The sequence below is a fragment of the Melitaea cinxia genome, chromosome 27, assembly GCF_905220565.1.
Source record: "Melitaea cinxia chromosome 27, ilMelCinx1.1, whole genome shotgun sequence".
Classification (NCBI taxonomy): domain Eukaryota; kingdom Metazoa; phylum Arthropoda; class Insecta; order Lepidoptera; family Nymphalidae; genus Melitaea; species Melitaea cinxia.
Genome location: NC_059420.1, coordinates 1975678 through 1994611, shown reverse-complemented (window position 1 = coordinate 1994611; position 18934 = coordinate 1975678). Strand labels below are relative to the sequence as shown.

The following is an 18934-nucleotide window of genomic DNA, read 5'->3' as shown; positions in this document are numbered from 1 at the left end:
TTAAGTGCAAACGCATGTTTTAGTTTTAAGTGTAAGCGAGCGAGATAGTATTTAATGTTGAGAGATTTTTTTTTTGTATTCCAATAAATTATTTTTAACTCTTACATGTGTTTTTTTTAACCCTTACAAAAGTATGAAGTTACCAGCTGACTCGGCAAACGTTGTTTTGCCACTAAACGCAACTAAAAACTAGGGTTGGTGGTAGAAGGTTTAAATTTAGGGGTAAATGAAAATTAAAAAAAAAATTGACAAAAAAATAAATTTTTGGGGTGGGCCACCGTTATAATTTAGGCGCATGAAAAACAAATGTTGGCCGATTCTCAGACCTAATGAAATCTCGTTTAAGCCGAGGAGGGGATAATCGAAAAATCTCACATCAACTTCAAAAGATATAAAATCTTACAGTTATTAAAAAAAAATTATTTTGAGTGTTCATTTGCCCGCTAAAATAAATCACATGGCTATTAAAATCATTTAGCTTTGCTTTGAATTTTATTTAATTTAAATAAATTAATTATAGTATACTTGAGCAGTTTATTATTTCCCGTCAATCTCTATTCTACATTGACGTTAATCTCACGTAAGGGGAGGGGGGAGGGCAAGCAAATCTAACTCCGAACTGATCGAAAAATAGCTCACGTAAATAATGGATGTCCCCTAAGTATGTCATTCACTGAAAACATATACTGGTACATGTGTTTTGCCCATTGTCACCACGCTTGGCTGGCGGGTTGGCGACCGCAGGGCTGGCTTTGTCGCACCGAAGACGCTGCTGCCCGTCTTCGGCCTATGTATTTCAAAGCCAGCAGTTGAATGGTTATCCCACCATCGGTCGGCGTTTTAGATTCCAAGGTAGTATAGTCCGGCCGCTGAATACGAAGAATTTCGAACACCGACCCCTTATCTTTTGTCTTTGTCGCTCGCGTATAAACATATTGCCGTTGCGCTCACACAGGTGCAGTGACCGCCGTATTCACAGATTGTCAACCTTTTGTTCATAGACATCACAAAATAAATTAAAAAAAAATGTATAAAAGGTTTAATTTGAATGCACTAAATGAAATAAAAAATTTACTTTAAAACTTTTATTAGCTACTTATAAAGTCATTACATAATTTATATGATATAAAAACTTGTCGCGAAATTTGAATATTCGTAATACCTTAGTTCGAAAATTTTAATAATAAAAATCCATGTTGGATTTAGAATGACGTCATAAAGTGACATGGGTTAGACATAGTTACATGCATTGTCATCCAAATTGAATTGTTAGGATGCGCTCGTGTTTAGTTTTTGTCGGCGACAAGATCCAGAATCAAGTCGATGCATGTCTGAACGAGCAAAGGACATGTCAGGACAATTCAAGCCATGTAAGGAAAAAGTTTTCTCTCTTTTATTTTGCAAACGAGTGAGAAACAAAAACATTGTAAGATTCTTGTAAATAATTACGTAACTTGAAAATGTAAATTTTTGTTTATAGGGATATCATTTTGAAATTAGTCTTAAAAGAAAGGCATTGACTCAAAACTATTTTACAAAAAGATTCACGTCAATAGGGTTTATAGTTTTTTAGATATTCACGGAAATGTCTTAAATTAATAGATTGAGATAGATAGATACTTATAATTAAGATATCGCTTAGCTATTAAGATCTTTTGTTTATGATTATAACTGTCTGTTGTCAGTATACTATCTTGTTGGTGCTAAATAAAAAAATAAATAAATATTAAATGTAAATATGAAATGTGTGTTTATTGGTTTCCTTATATAAAAATTTTGAGAACCACTGACAGTAGGCAAAAAGGTCATTGTACGAAATTCTTCGTGCTCCGCGTCCGTACTATAGTGGAACTGTGTTATCCCTTAGTCACCTCTTACGACACCCACGGGAAGAGAGGGGGTGGCTATATTCTTTAATGCTGTAACCACAGAGCATACAATACAATTACAATATAATATAATTTTATTAGCTTGATCAAATTAATTGTGTGTTTATCTTCAATGTATTGAGATTCTTATCGTTATCGTAAACGTCTCTTCAAAAGTAAGCCAACTTTATCATTATTTACATTAATCAATACATATAATAAAATTATTACGGATCACTGTCTGTACATGGAAGATATATGAGAAAAAATATCATTGGGACCTTTATCAACGCAAATAGCACCCAAAACAATGATAGTTAGAATTTTTTTCTGTTTGTCTGAGCGCTTGTGCACGCTAATCTTAGAAACGGCTTATCCAATTTACATATGGTTTTTACTGCTATATTATAGCATTTAGCATAACATTTAGTATTTGTTTCATGTTAATCGCTTCGAAAATAAAAAAGTGATGCCAATTTAAATAATCACGTTGAATATGTAAATACCCAAACGACGGTGTTTACTCCAAAATAAACCAATAGATAAATAAATAAACATAGGCCCCCACAAGTTCACGCCAAAAATGGTATGAACTCATGTGTGTTACCCATAGTCACGACGCTGGGCAGGCGGATTGGTGACCGCAGGGTTGGCTTTGTCGCACCGAGACGCTGCTGCCCGTCTTCGGCCTCTGTATTTTAAAGCCAGCAGTTGGATGGTTATTCCGCCATCAGTCGGCTTTTTAAGTTCCAAGGTGGTAGTGGAACTGTGTTATCCCTTAGTCACCTCTTACGACACCCACGGGAAGAGAGGGGATGGCTATATTCTTTACTGCCGTAACCACATAGCTTACCATACAGCGTAGTGTTTAAAACAGGGATTCCAAAATGTTCATACCGTTTTCATACAATTTTTATCTGGGATGTCTGGATTCTAAATAGATCAATCTGGATCCAGATAGCTCAGATAAAAACAGATAAAAATTGTATGAAAATTTTGGAATCCCCGTTTCAAACACACAATAGCTTACAATAACTTCTCAAACAAATAATATTGTGATTATTAATTAATGTCCTTGGAATTCCTTATAAATTTTTCAATATTTTGTGATAAATTTTAATGTTAAATTTAATTGTGTTATATTTTTTATGATTTTTATAGTAAATTTTTTTTCTGTGATTTAATTTAATATGAATTTGTTTTATATAACTTTATTTGTATATTGTGCGTCTGTTTTCTTTTTGCGAATTGTGTGTAACACCAATAATTAAGGCAACACTTATACTTAATATAGTAAAAATTTATTCTTTTTCTGTTCTTGTTAGTGTATGTCTGGTTGGTGTTAATGTTAAATAAATAAAAAAAAATCATCTTTTTTTATTTGGAATTTTCAGCATGGCCTTACATGGTCGGTACGTCCATGGTTACATGGTGGCTTTAGCCTATTACTACATGTAATGAACCCCTATACCTTCAAATAATATTTCTATATTACAAAAACTTAAATAAAATATTAATATCAAATAGAGTCACATTAAAACTGTAGTTAAAATAACAGATAAAACTATGAATGCCTAAGTATTACGATAACTTAGCATTTCAAGTTTGTCAAGTGCGGGTGACGGTCGGTTACGCGAAATAATAACAATATGGCAGCTAAAGTTCCGCTCTTAAAATTTAATAATGGAAAAACAATTCCACAGCTCGGCTTGGGAACATGGAGAGTAAGTTTTTGTTTTATAATATTAAATTACATCACTCACTCACTTCAGCCTATTGCTAGTCCACTGCTGGGCATAGGCCTCCCCAAGTTCGCGCCAAAAATGACGTGAACTCATGTGTTTTGCCCATAGTCACCACGCTGGGCAGACGGGTTTGTGATTAATATGTAATAATAAATAATATTAAATTTACTTGACTTTAGCTTTATATTATAACTTACGCGTGATATTTTAGAAAAAAAAAATTGAAACTAATTTTTATTTATTAATGAACATACAGGAGCGTACGACTCTTAACTGCGTTTCTTCAAATGGGGAGATTTGTAGGTGTAGACCGTGGCGTGAAAAAAATTGCCAGGCCATTTTTAAATTTGACTTATTTTTAAAAGACAAGCTTTGATAGGCTCATGCCTTTTGTGAGTGCGTACGTACGGTTATAATTTACAATGAAAAATATGCTACGAGAAAAATAATTCGTTTCTAAGTGCGATTCCTTAGTTGTATGTGGCAGTTAGTGTTAATATTTCATTTCGTCGAAGTTTTTATTATATATTTAAGCACAAATTTAAAACCTGTGTTGCGGTGTTTAATAATATTTTGAATTTCATACCTAAAAGAAGGAAATAAAATTTACATACTTCCAACCTATGCTTCCAACCTACAATAATAACTACATATAAGAAAATCAGCCATGTTGACCGACTTTAAAAAAGGAGGATTTCAATTAGTCTGTATTTTTTTTTGTTTGTTACCAGTTACTTTATAATTTTTTACTGTGTGTACCTATGTATAATTTTTTTTTTATTTGAAAAGGGGTGCGTGTACTCGTGTAGTACATTTCATCGAGATCTGACGTGTCATTTTTCAGCTGTATCTACCATTATACATACATATATTGTACTATACTTGTCGACGTAAATTGAAGTCGGTTTTTTTTAATTTTTTTGATTTCTTTTATGCATACCACTTTAGAAAAAGTCCGGTTCGAATTGATAGTATCACAAATGGGACAATATCAAAGTTTTCTCGCGACCTTATTCGCCGACAGTAAATGGTCTTAGCTCAAATTGTAGCTGCTATGAAATAATAATAAAAAGTTAATAATTACTAAAAATATATAAGGTTCTTAACAGAATAACGATTAGTTATCTATTTTTTGGGTTTTTTTAGCATTAAATGGTCACTTACATGCTGAAGTATAAAAATATTAATTATATATATCTGTACCACGATGAGGACATGTAGGCGTAGTCGTTACAGCAACTAGAGGTAGAGAAGGTATCTAGTCTAGAGCAGAGTTTTAATGTGGAATTATTCAAGGATTGGAGTTCATGAACAAATTGACTCGCAAAATCGGCTGTCGAAAAATCCAGGGACATTTTATTTCTGCCTAGTTTCTTAATACCTCCGATGACAAATCCTTTTATGGAGTTTATGTGAAGGAACAGGCGATATCAAGCAGACGAATAGATGGACCGGGTTTTTGAACAGATTCCAATTTCAAAATATGTACAAAAAATTTTTAATTCCGTTAAAATCTGGATTGGTATATATATCTTGCACAGAGGCAGAGGGAGGAAAGGGGTCAGATTGGGTTGACAAAAGCCTTGTGTTAGGGTCGATGCCACCACTTCTCCCATCAGGAAGAGTTGAGGCGTTCCTCTCAATATTGGAGATTACCTTTAACTACCACTGGCCTTAGTCCGTCTATTGCAGAGGATTTAGACAGTGTCAGATAGACACTGTATCGCCTAGGACACTCTTCAGGAAAACGCAGAGTTGTCTAAGCTCTTCGCCACCATCTCGACCTAACTGGCTGCAAGAGTCTTTCGCATTTTAGAGCTATGCCACGAATGCTTGACGGAGACCCCATTCCGGGTTTCAAATGATATTTTCCTTCTCCAGGACCCTGATGATTTTGAGCTGACAAATAAACCTGGCTCTAACTACATACACAATAAAATCAACATCACGAAACAAAAAAAAAAAAAAACAAAAAAAAAAACAACATAGTACACAAAATATAGCAATAAACACAAAAAGTTCTATCAAATAACAAGAAACATACGTATATAGTAATTTTTATCTCTCACACCCACACCTTTATTGTAAAAAAAAAAATGGTTTTTTCATTTGTTACTGTCATAGTTTGAAACTGAATTAATTTAAGTAGTAACTAAAAGCCATTAAGCAAAGAACCTGAATTTAAGTAGCTTATTATTATTATTCTGTTTTTTTTAACGTTTAAACGTAATAATAACAAGTTATGTTTATGTTCTTGTAGGTTTAGAAGTAATATAAAAAGATTCACAATTTAAAAACTGAAGAAATTTATCGTTTGTATTCTCAATCTCACCAAACAATCTCCATTGGGCCTCTCTACCCCAAAGGACATTGGCCACAGAGTACTTTGTATTATATTGTATAATGTATACTAAGTAATTGACACTGACAGCTTAAATCCATGTAACAACAAAAAACTAAATACTAAATTGAATTATTACGTTTTCGAAGGCCTTGTAACTTCTAATAATATCAATAATAAGAGAAATGGCTCAACAAGTACCTAAAGTAAAGTTTTCAAATGGATTCGAGTGCCCAATACTGGGTATTGGGACTTGGAAGGTAACGTAATTTAATTAATAACTTTTAGGGCCTGATCAGCGGTTGATAAATTTTATCCTGCACATAAGTTATGATTACACTTTAATAGGTGAAATAAGTAATTAGGGTCTGTTTCACCTCATAAACTATAACTTAGATTGATAATTGCGAATAGAAGTATCCAATAAATAAATTGGGCTTCGATGGTGAAAATTCATAAAATTCAACATTAAGTCGTAAGTCAAACATATCTTTAATGGTAACCGGTGAAATAGTTTCTTAAAATTTTATATGTGTATAGGTAAAATGCACATGTTTAATTTATTCTGTATTTTACATTACAAATATATTATTTAACATAGTTTTAAGATAGTTACAGATTGTGTATTACAATGGGCGGATATGTGCCTAGTTAGGCGTTTCTTTCCGACAACTCAAAGCTTTTTTTGATGTTTAACATTATTTAGCTGTCTATTTTTTATTTGTACCCTCAACCTCAGAACAGTAAACAGGGATTGGAGCTTAATCGTGGCTTAATCCACCACACTGCTCCACTCTAATAATTCATTTATTGAAGCCCATTGTATTTTAATTTGTAAAATGACAATTCTAAAGAGCTTTTGAAGCTTAATCAATTGAAGAGATTTTTATTTTGTTTTTGATTTAGAAAAAAAGTATCTATACATTTTTAATAAATAAAACAACACTCAGCAAATATCTATAAACATTTTTTTTAAAACTATATTAGTGGATGTTTATGTAATTAAAAAATTAATATGACCAAGTTTTGTACCGCCTTATCTTTTTTGTTATAGATGTATCTTGTCTTTTTTTAAATTTCCTTTTGTACATATAAGCCCTGTTTTTACAATAATGAGGAAAAAAAGATTTATTCAATGTGGTGCAGTTGTTCTAGAGTTATGTGTATACATTTATTTTGCAGTTGATTTTTAATCATATCATCATTACAGCCTGTACAGTCCACTGCTGGACATAGGCCTCCACAAGTTTACGCCTAAAATAACGTGAACTCATGTGTTTTGCCCATAGTCACCACGCTGGGCAGGCGGGTTGGTGACCGCAGTACTGGCTTTGTCGCACCGAAGACGCTGCTGCCCGTCTTCGACCTGTGTATTTCAAAGTCAGCAGTTAGATGGTTATCCCGCCACCGGTCAGCTTTCTAAGTTCCAAGGTGGTAGCGGAACGGCGTTATCCCTTAGTCGCCTCTTACGACACCCACGGGAAGAGAGGGGGTGGCTATATTCTTTAGTACTGTAGCCACACAGTACATTTTAATCATATAAGTAAAAGTAATTATTAAGATTAAGTTTACACTAATTAGTGTTAAGAATTACTGGTGATCCTAAATAAATTAATAAATAAATAAACTAGCCGTGCCCGCGACTTCGTTCGCGTGGAATTTAACAAAAAAGTTATTCCTACTCCAGAGTTTAAAGTAGCCTAAGTTACTCCTTACTCAGCCTTACCTCTTATTATATCAGCTATCTGCCAGTAAAAGTCCCGTCAAAATCGGTCCAGCCGTTTCAGAGATTATCCGGAACAAACAGACAGACAAAAATTGTAAAAAATGTTATTTTGGTATATTGTACCATGTATACATTTATATGCATTTAGTAAAAAGCAGTTATTTTAATATTACAAACAGACACTCCAATTTTATTTATCTGTATAGATATGTTTTATATCACACAAAAGATAAACACCAAGGCCATATCATAAAACTATAAATGTCAAATGTTATCACTTACAAGTATTATGAAATTAACTTACAATGGCTTATCAGAGATAATATATGAATGTTTATTCCTACAGTTTTATACTTGAGTACATAATTTACAAATAAGAAATTGACTAGTCCGTTGGTGCAGTTTGTAGTGCCCTGCTCTCTGCTCCGCGGGTTACGGTTTCGATCTCGCCTGAGTCTGGGTGTAATATTTGTATTTATATTTGTTTTATTTCTATGTATATTTATATTCATCAAATAATTAAAAAAAAAAACAATTTTTGCTATAACAGTCAGCTGTTACCGATAACACAAGCATTAAGTTGCTTGCTGTAGTAACAGACAACCATGTGTGTATGTTATATTTTTTTCTATTCAGCCTGTAACGTTCCACTGCTGAGCATAGGCCTCTTTAACCGTGTCGGTGAAGGATTAATTCATCACGCGGCTTATCAGAGACAATATCAGCACTTATATTCATACTGTCTCAAGTGTTCTGTTATTTAGGACATTTATTTTATCTTGAATCAATCCACCAGTCCTATCTGCTCACTATAATTAATAAACTTTATTTCACATTTCTACTCCTATGTTATACATTTACAAAGAGAACAAATAAAAAAGATAAATACTCAAGCCCGCTGTAGGATTTTCTCCCTCGTCCTGGGGACAAACAATACACAAGCACAAACGACCAGACAACGACAATCATTACACGTCTTTATTTTTCTTAATGTAATTTTAAATGTGCAGTACAGTGTTAAATCAATAAACATCTATATAGCCGATACAAATGTTTATCATCGAACCCGCGACCGAAAGCGCAACAGCCAGTGTTGTGAACACTGCATAAATGCATCGTCTATCATAGATGTACTTGAATAAATTTGTTTAATTCCAGTCGCAACCCGGTGAAGTAACCCAAGCAGTGAAGGATGCGATCGACATCGGCTACAGACACATTGACTGTGCATTTGTGTACGGCAATGAAAAGGAGGTTGGGGAGGCCATCACTCAGAAAATTGCGGATGGAACTGTTAAGCGGTTTGATAACAATAAGTACTCTAAACTGAACTTAATCAGCCTAAAGCTGTAAATGCTACGTTTTGTCTCTATACTGGACAAAAGGCTTCTGTTTTATCATAAATATGGCAAACAAGCCAGCCTGATAGTAAGTGGTTACCGTAGCCTATAGACGCCTGTAACACCAGAAGCATCGCAGGCGCGTTGCTTTCCCCTGGGCTCATTAGCTTCAGTCTGTCCCGGTCATCACATAGGCCTTCCTAAGTTCGCGCGAAACGTCCAACTTCTCCACAATCCTCATCCTGCCTCCACTGGCAATCTTACGTAGATTGTTGCACAAGCAGGTTGGATGTTATCCCATTTGCATTTGCCAAGTCCCGGTCTCCACTCCAGGACACATAATATAAATTAATCATCAAATATATCTGATCAGAGAGGACCTGTTCATCACCTCCAAACTCTGGAACACCTTCCATCGCCCGGACCTGGTGCGTGGTGCTCTTCAGGAGACCCTGAAAAACCTCAACCTCCAATACCTGGATCTGTACCTCATTCACTGGCCTCAGGCTTACAAGGTATTGTAATGTATTTTTTTTAATCACAATTGTGACAAGCAAACGTACAGTCAACATGTTGGTAAGTGGTTACCGTAGCCTATAGACGCGTGCAACATAAAGAGCATTGCAAGCATGTTGCTGGCTCTAGCCCCCGTCGTCTTGTCGGTCCTGGTTGTTATCATGTACGCCTGATAGTGATCGTTACTCGTAGTAGGAAATATATCCACCAACCTGCATTGGATCAGCCTTGTGGATTAAGCTCTGTTCCTTCTCCTACATAAGGAAAAGAGGATTATGCCCAGCAGTAAGATATTACAGGTTAAAGCATACTCGTATAAAAAAACAATCAACTATTATAAATATAAAAGAAAAATTAACTTATAGTGAAAAAAAACATTTTGCAGAGAAGGTTTCGGCAAGAGACTCTGCAGTTACCCTTAAAAAAAACTATCACATTTTATAAATATAGTTAAGTATTAAAACTGTTTAAAATGATTTTTACAGGAAGGCGGTCCACTCTTCCCCGAAGACGATTCAGGCAAGATCATATTCTCAGATGTGGACTATGTTGACACTTGGAAAGCCATGGAGCCCTTAGTGGGTGAGGGTCTGGTCAAGAGTCTGGGCATCTCCAACTTCAATTCGAAGCAGGTGAAGAGGTTATTGGAACATGTTACCGTGAAGCCCGTTGTGAACCAGGTGAGTTGTGAGCCGGAAGAGTTCTAATGAACCAGAAGTGTGAGTCAAAAGCATTAGGAGCTAACTGTGTTATTATGAGCCATTAGTGTACTTATGAGCCAAGTAGTGTCCTTATGACCTTTACTAGAATTTAATTCAGAACTTAAAAATACTATTTATGTCAAATATCTGTGAGGATTTCAATTTCTTTTTCTGTGCTTGCATAGGAAATTATTATTAAATGTAGTATTTTTGTTCATTTTAATTTTTTCCACCAAAAATGTCATTCTATATTTGTAAAATTGGTAAAAATATCATTTTTTTTTTTTTTTTGGTATATTTAGTGCTTATACTGTTGTCAACGCTTTATCTATATATATATAAACATCATCTCAATCATATCAACTGAAATAGTGCTAGTTCAAAAAGAAAACAATAATGAATTTGCGTGTAACCCTTCTTTTTTATATTTGTTGATTTATGGTAAAATACATCCTCGTGCTAGCATTTCTATTGGATAAAACCCAAGCACAATATTACTATAGATATGCAGTCGTAAAGTATTAGATAGGGCTAAGTCTGATGTTAACTTCATTTTATCTTTATTGTCGAATTTCAATTGTATTTATAAAAAAAAAAAAACAAAAGCAAATAATCTTAAAAATTTCCGTTATTGCGAAAATAAATTATTTAATGAATTAAAAATTTTAAGATATTATTTTTTAAGAAATCTTTATTAATTTATTTTTATCAAAATCTTTATTAAGATTTTCTTTCTCCTACATGGGGACGTGCTCGTGCCATGATGACGATAGACTATATTTTATTTCGATTAATTACCGTGATATTTTTATTGCAAATTATAAAAAAATATGACGTTATGAAGTTCTCCAGATCAGCTAGTATGCATATAAAATTATATCAGTCAAAGTTAGTATCTTTATGTATGTTCCAGGTGGAGTGCCACCCCTACCTGAGCCAGGTCCGCTTGCAAGAGTTCTGCAAGTCCCACGGCATCCTAATCACAGCTTACTCCCCACTCGGCTCCCCGGACAGACCCTGGGCTCGACCCGGAGACCCACAACTCTTGGATGACCCCAAGCTGAAGGCTATCGCGGATAAGATTGGCAAGACTGTCGCTCAGGTGCTTATAAGGTAATGCTGTGATACTGTTAATTTTATTATATTTAAAATAAAAATTGACATATTTTGGAGCCGTTTAACAGATTTTATTTTATTTTATTTTTTTTTTTTTATGTCACTAGGTCGGCAACCAAGCGTACGGCTCACCTGGTGGTAAGCGATTACCGTAGCTTATAGACGCCTGCAACACTAGAAGCATCGCAAGCGCGTTGCCGACCCAATCCCCAATCCCCCCAGGAGCTCTGGTCACCTTACTCACCAACAGGAACACAACACTGCTTGAAAACAGTATTATTTAGCTGTGGTCTTCTGTAAGGTCGAGGTACTACCCCAGTCGGGCTGCTCCATATTTTGAGCAGGAAATTCCTGCTGTGCCCTACCTCAGTTAAAATTTATTTATATTTTATATTTTATTTTATTTAGGAAACATACAGTACAATAATACAGTAAATTAATAAATTCATACAGCCAATACACGAACCAGCAAAGTTTCCAACAGTAAATAATTCATAAATGAGCAAAAAGAACACATTAACAAGAAATAGTCGATAAATCACATACAGAAATATAAAATATAAATAATTCAAGAAACACTAAAGATATCGGTTAGTAGTTCATACTAGTGACGAAAACTTTTCTGACCTTAAAAGATCTGTTGGGGTTGTCGTTCAGGTCAGTTGTCTGGATTAATCCCTTTGGGATAATTTATTTAGACCCGGACAGACAAATCCGTGCATATAATAGACATTGGCGTCTAAGATTGGCGGGTATATTCCCTACCATAAGCAGTCTTTTATATTTTCTATAATATTTCGTCTATTTATATTTTTCAGATATCAAATCGACCGCGGCAACATCGTGATACCGAAATCGGTCAACAAATCTCGCATTGCGTCCAATTTTGATGTTTTTGACTTCAAATTGTCCGCTGATGACCTCAAGCTTATCAACTCGTTCGACTGCAACGGACGTTTCGTGCCGATGACAGCGTGAGTACATGTGACTACATGCACATGCATGTTTAACATGCACTTTTTTATACGACTAGATCGGCAAACAAGCGTACGGCTCACCTGATGGTAAGCGATTACCGTAGCTTATAGACGCCTGCAACACCAGAAGCATCGCAAGCGCGTTGCCGACCCAATCCCCAATCCCCCCAGGAGCTCTGGTCACCTTACTCACCAACAGGAACACAACACTGCTTGAAAGCATTATTATTTAGCTGTGATCTTCTGTAAGCTCGAGGTACCCCAGTCGGGCTGCTCCAGATTTTGAGCTGGATATTTCCTGCTGTGGCCTGCCTCATTAAATTACATGAAATTATTTAACATGTAAGATATGTACTTATTGTGCGATTGTCTACTTAGAATGTCCGTGTTTTATTTCAAATTTGACATATCGCTTTAGCACACTTGAAATGTACATAATAAGTTGTCCCCGTCTTTGCAATATTTTTATTAATCATCATCATCATCATTCCAGCCTATTGCAGTCCACTGCTGAACATAGGCCTCCGCAAGTTTGCCCAAAAATGCGTGAACCCATGTGTGTTGCCCATAGTCCCCACGCTGGGCAGGCGGGTTGGTGACCGCAGGGCTGGCTTTGTCGCACCGAAGACGCTGCTGCCCGTCTTCGGCCTGTGTGTTTCAAAGCCAGTGGTTAGATAGTTATCCCGCCATCGGTTGGCTTCTTAAGTTCCAAGGTGGTAGTGGAACCTTGTTATCCCTTAGTTGCCTCTTACGACATCCACGGTTGTCCACAGATAAATATTTTTATTAATACCCTTCCTTAATCCTTTTCTTATATTATATACCGCAATTAACTATACAAACTCTTTCATTTTACTATGTTTTTGTAAATAATACGTATGTAACAATATATGTGTAGATTATAATAAAAATTATTTTAATTTCAGATCACTCGGCCACAAGTATCACCCGTTTGAAAATGAAGACTTTTAAAATTTTATACATATTTCTATGTAGGTGTTATGAATGAATTTATATGTTTATTGTAAATAAATAAAGTGCTGCATTTTTATTTCATTTGTTTTATTATGAATTTGAGGTTCAAAAATCAAAATCTTTATTCAAGTAATAATAATTATAAAGACGTTTATTCACCAAGCATAAAAAAACAAAAGATTTCTTAGTCTAATTTACAGAGATTTTATAAAAAAATGCTGGTGAAAAGGTCGTAGACTCAGCTTATAGCTGCTTTTCAGTCCGCACCTTTACAAATGCTGCCAGCACAGGACGTTAGATTTACATTTAAAACTATAGCATTAACAAAGTATATGAAAATAGTATTTAATAATAATAAAAAAAACAGGATTAATAAATGAAGTATGTTGCCGAAGGTACAAGTAGACAAAATGGCGGGCCAAGTCAAAGTTACTACAAATCCAGCTCAGAGAGCGTTTCGTACCAACTGTCTGATGAAATGCTATAGTCGTCTATATCAATGTATTGATAGCTTCACTTTTTGCCAATTTGATTCTAATTTTTGCTGCTCAAGGGGGCATCTCTTGGTAAGGTCAGGAAATTTCGAGCGAGTTGCAGCAAATATAATGGGAGGTGGAATGTCGTTCCGACATTTGGAAGCCGCAAAGCGAAAACTACCTCTAAACGCCACTAAACACGGAGGAGGTACAATAAGGTTTGCGATACGCGATGACCGATAATTATCGGTGTCGGATGCGTTTAGCCACCTCAGTTTCTGTGCAAGTATGATGAGTGCTTTCTCAGATCAAATACGATAGTGTTCAATTTAAGAGTACGTCTATGCTTCATATTGAGTACATTAAAACTATTTAGGAAAGGGGTAATATTAGATCCACGAGGAATACTATGGCAAAAACGCATATAGGAATTTTGTACTTTTTAGATCTTCGCGTTCAATTTGTTTTAAAAGACCTGGCCCATAAACTTAACACCAAGATTTTTTACCACTTGAACTTCTGGAATAGTACAGTTATCTACTATGATACTATGATATTACTATGACTGGGGTCAGTCCGATGGATTATATCGATTTGTCTTTTTGTACCAAAAACTGTGTATGAACATTTTTGTGGATTCAAAATAAGGTCATGTTCATGAAACCATTTACTAATGGATGCCAGATCTTTATTTAAGTCATTTAGGTTTTTGCTCAAGTCTACATTAAAACCTGCAATTAATTTCATTAGGATCTGCGTATCATCTGCATATATATGTATGAAAGAATATTTAATGCAATTGACCAAGTCTGATGTATAAACAGAATATAGAAGCGGACACAAAATAGATCCCTGCACCACACCTCTATTCACTGGAATCGGGTTCGACCTAACCACCTTATTACATTTATTCACCTACCTTAAACCTTTTATAAATCTGAAAAAAAAACCTCGAAAAGCCCCGAAAAAAAAGTTTTTTTTTAATGGTTAGCGATTATCGTAGCCTATAAACACCTGCAACACCAGCAGAATCTCAAGCGCGTTGCCGACCCTCACTCCAATCCCCCCTCAGGAGCTCTGGTCACCTTACTCACCAGCAGGAACACAACACTCCTTGAAAGCAGTGTTATTAAGCCGTGGTCTTCTGTAAGGTCGGGGTGCTTCAGTCGGACTGCTCCAGATCCTGAGCAGGTTGCTATACTAGGATATCAGTATCTCAGTATCTCAGTATATGGACAAATGAAAATCCTCTTATAAGTACTTAATTAACGGTATCCATATTACTAATCATTCATCATCATTCATTGGCCTTAGTCCGTCTATTGCAGACGATTTTAGACAGTGTCAGACAAACACTGTGTCGCTTAGGACACTCTTTAGGAAAACGCAGAGTTGCCTAAGCTCTGCGCCACCATCTCGACCTCACTGGCTAGGCCCACAGGAACGACTAGTTGATACGTGTGGAGCCAGTTCGGCTGCAGGAGTCTTTCGCATTTTAGAGCTATGCCACGAATGCTTGACGGAGACCCCTTTCCGGGTTTTAAATGAAGTTTTCCTTCTTCAGGGCCCTGATGATTTTGGGCCAAGTATCCTTCGGTCGCATTTACGACCCCCACGGGAAGAAAGAGGGTGGTGCTATTCTATTCGGCCGACACCACACGACAAACTAAACTAATCATTACACAGTATAAAACAAAGTGGCTTCACAGTGGCTTACTTAGATCTTTAAAACTACGCAACAGATTTTGATGCGGTTTTCTTCAGTAAATAGAGTGATTCCAGAGGAAGGTTTATATTTATTTGTATAATACATGCATAATATAATAGAGGAACACTGATAGTTTTTGCAACCGTGCGAAACCGGGGCGGGTCGCTAGTAGTTTAATGTGATTACAATTTTAGTAATTTTACAGACGACGATGGTAAACGTTCTATTCCACGAACTGTCAGACGCATTAAAATTTGAAATTATCGTTATGTTTTTCGGAAAGAGTACATTTTTCTGGGCAGTTTCCTCCATACGATGCAAAATATTAGAAACTTTAAAACAGGCAAGAATTGGTCCAGCCGCTTGCGAGTTTTTTTTCGAACGCTTAGCAACACATTCAACTATTGTTTAAGTAAATTTAGCTGGGATCTTGTGTAATATTGTGGTACTTGCCAACTAATATTATTTTAATCGATAAAAATAAAAGATATATATATTTAATTGACTAGCCCGCCGGCGCAGTTTGTAGTGGCCCTGTTTTCTGTTCTGCGGGTTGCGGGTTCGATTCCCGCCTGAGTCTAGGTGTAATATAATAGTTGTTATTTAATTTTTTCTATGTACATATGTTTATTAAAAAAAATAGTTATAACAGTCGGCTGTTACTTGTAACACAAGCATTAAGTTGCTTACCATAGGAACAGACGACCGTGTGTGTATGTTATAAAATATTTATTTATACTTTATGTTTTATTTCAAACGCGCTTCAGCCTGTAATATCCCACTGCTAGGCATAGGCCCCTTTTCCCATTTAAGAGAAGGATCAGAGCTTAATCCACCATGCTGCTCCAATGCGGGTTGGCGGATATATTCCCTACTATGAGTAACGATCGCTATCAGGTGTACATGATAACAACCAGGACCGACGGCTTGACGTGCTCTCTGAAGCACGGTGGGGAGACCCACAAGGACTGTACAAATACCCAGAATACGGCAAACATCTGTAGATCTGTATGGCCAATACAAATGTATTTCATGTGCGGGGAACGAAACCCGTAACCGCCAGCGCAACAGGTACAAAACAGTTCCGTGACCGTTGCGCCGACGCGTCGTATGTTATAAAATAATTATTTATTACTTTATGTTTCATTTCAAACATACAACAAATATTTGTATATATCGAAAAGGTCTATGCGTGTGTACTTCTGTACAGTGTATTGTTCCAGAATCCCGATACAGGATTCACATCTTAGTAGAGGCTGATGAGTAAAATTGTTTATAAAATGTACTATATCTATCTGCCATTAATGAACTTAAAAAAATTGCAAAAAGTTTGGCTTAAGTCTAACGCCGTCATATTTGGCCCTTCACTGGGTGACTTTAGCCCATGTAGCGAAATGAAAAGTTATCCGAAGATAACGAGCGCCTATCTGGATCCAGATAGAATATATCATATCCATATCTCGAATTTAGATATCATTATCATCATTACAGCCTATACAGTCCACTGCTGGACATAGGCCTCCACAAGTTTACGCTAAAAATAACGTGAACTCATGTGTTTTGCCCATAGTCACCACGCTGGGCAGGCGGGTTGGTGACCGCCGAATTTAGATAGCCCAGATAAAAACAGATAAAAATTCTATGAAGATTTTGGAGTCCCTGTTTCAAACACACTATTGTTTACAATAACTTCACGTACAAATCATCGTTTCTTATAGGGAATTTTCAGCAGGGTGGCTTCAATTTGTAAAATTACAATACTGAACTTGTGCCCTTTCGCAATGCTCTCGGTGCTCCTTAACACCTCACACTCGGGTAGTGTAGACACTAGCACGCAGTAAAGTCGCCCCTAACTCTTCAAAATATTATTTCTTTATTATTTACTAGCGACTCGCCCCGGCTTCGCACGGTTGCAAAAACTATCAGTGTTCCTCTACTATATTATGCACGTTTTGTACGTGGGTCAAACACAAATTGCGTAATCCATAATTTCCTAAAATTAAAACATCGAATTTCGTTTTGAAAATCAGCCCTTAGTTACATTGTACTCTTTGATCATTGTTAATAATATGGATACAGATCAGTCTTACACACTTTCGCTAAGAATCACAGTTTTATTTTTATCTGTCCACAGAAAAGACTTACTTGTCTACAGTTGATAACATAAACCTTATTTAAGCACTTACATTATTACGATTCATTTGAAAAGTCTAATTAAATGTGCTCAAAACAATATTCGCTATCATCACTAAATAGTTAACATTTGATAATACGTGTATTTTAGATATTAAAAAATAATCAAAAGTTAACCACAGAAGGGACCTGTCCTTTCCTGTCGAAATTATACAGAAAAATCTAATTTTCTAAAAATAAACGTTTCATAATAATAATGTTATCGTGCGCTTGAAAACAAATGTTCAAAATAAAGTCATTGCCCATAGTAAAGAAAATAATATTATAAAATTGGTATATATTAGAAGATAATGAATAATCATCACATGTCATGTCATCACAAAGGACAAATTCCGGTAAAAATTAAAGAAAAAAATATATATTTTTATCGTCAGAATCATCTGATATGATAGGCTGGCGTCGTTTCTTTGGTTTTATTTCTACGGAAGAATTGGAAGTCTCTGAAACGAAGAGACGTACTATATTTAGGGGTCTTTGGCTTGGTAAATTTAAGTTTTGAATTAAGTTATCAGGTGTTAATCTTTCAAAGTAACCGGGTGTTATTGACTCAGTAGTAGCTTTACTAGTTCCTGGGCTACCAGAATACTGAATAGAGTGAGCTCCAGCAGGACTATTGTGATGATTCAGGGTCCTGCTTGAGAAGAAACAGGCGAAAAATTGGCCAAATGAGGCTCAGATAACACAGAATTAGTAAGGGAATTTGGGACTTTAAACTGTATTTGAATTTATCCTAGTTCGTAATGCGAACATTCTTCATGGGCTGTGCAGTTTAAACAGCTTAGTCATCTAGCACGGATAATATTTGAGTTCTGCTGCACAAAGTTTGATGTATTTCGAGCGTGCCTTTAAAAGCAGGACTATTGTGATGATTCAGGGTCCTGCTTGAGAAGAAACAGGCGAAAAATTGGCCAAATGAGGCTCAGATAACACAGAATTAGTAAGGGAATTTGGGACTTTAAGCTGTATTTGAATTTATCCTAGTTCGTAATGCGAACATTCTTCATGGGCTGTGCAGTTTAAACAGCTTAGTCATCTAGCACGGATAATATTTGAGTTCTGCTGCACAAAGTTTGATGTATTTCGAGCGTGCCTTTAAAAGGACGTGTAAGCAATCTCATACAAAACCTAATCGATTTCAGGAAACTTCGACTCTTCGGTGTTATAAGTTTCTATACCTCTACAATTTAAACTTAAACATGCCATCAAATCATCTAAATTCGATACGTCATTTCTCTTTGCAACACGACTGTCA

At 35.7% G+C, this 18934-nt stretch overlaps 1 protein-coding gene across 2 annotated transcripts; it reads left to right on the top strand.

The window, feature by feature from the left end:
• The first annotated feature begins 3470 nt into the window (after positions 1-3470).
• LOC123666717 (aldo-keto reductase family 1 member B1-like) lies at positions 3471-13371 on the top strand. Of its 2 annotated transcripts, none has more exons than XM_045600782.1 (7): positions 3471-3592; positions 8839-8981; positions 9394-9535; positions 10022-10216; positions 11151-11350; positions 12172-12327; positions 13257-13371. In XM_045600782.1, the coding sequence occupies exons 1-7, from the start codon at positions 3518-3520 to the stop codon at positions 13300-13302; spliced, it is 957 nt and encodes a 318-aa protein (XP_045456738.1). In that variant the 5' UTR covers positions 3471-3517; the 3' UTR covers positions 13303-13371. The 2 variants fall into 2 exon arrangements, with proteins under 2 accessions (XP_045456738.1, XP_045456737.1); XM_045600781.1 differs by lacking the exon at positions 3471-3592 and adding an exon at positions 6022-6214.
• Positions 13372-18934: the final 5563 nt, after the last annotated feature.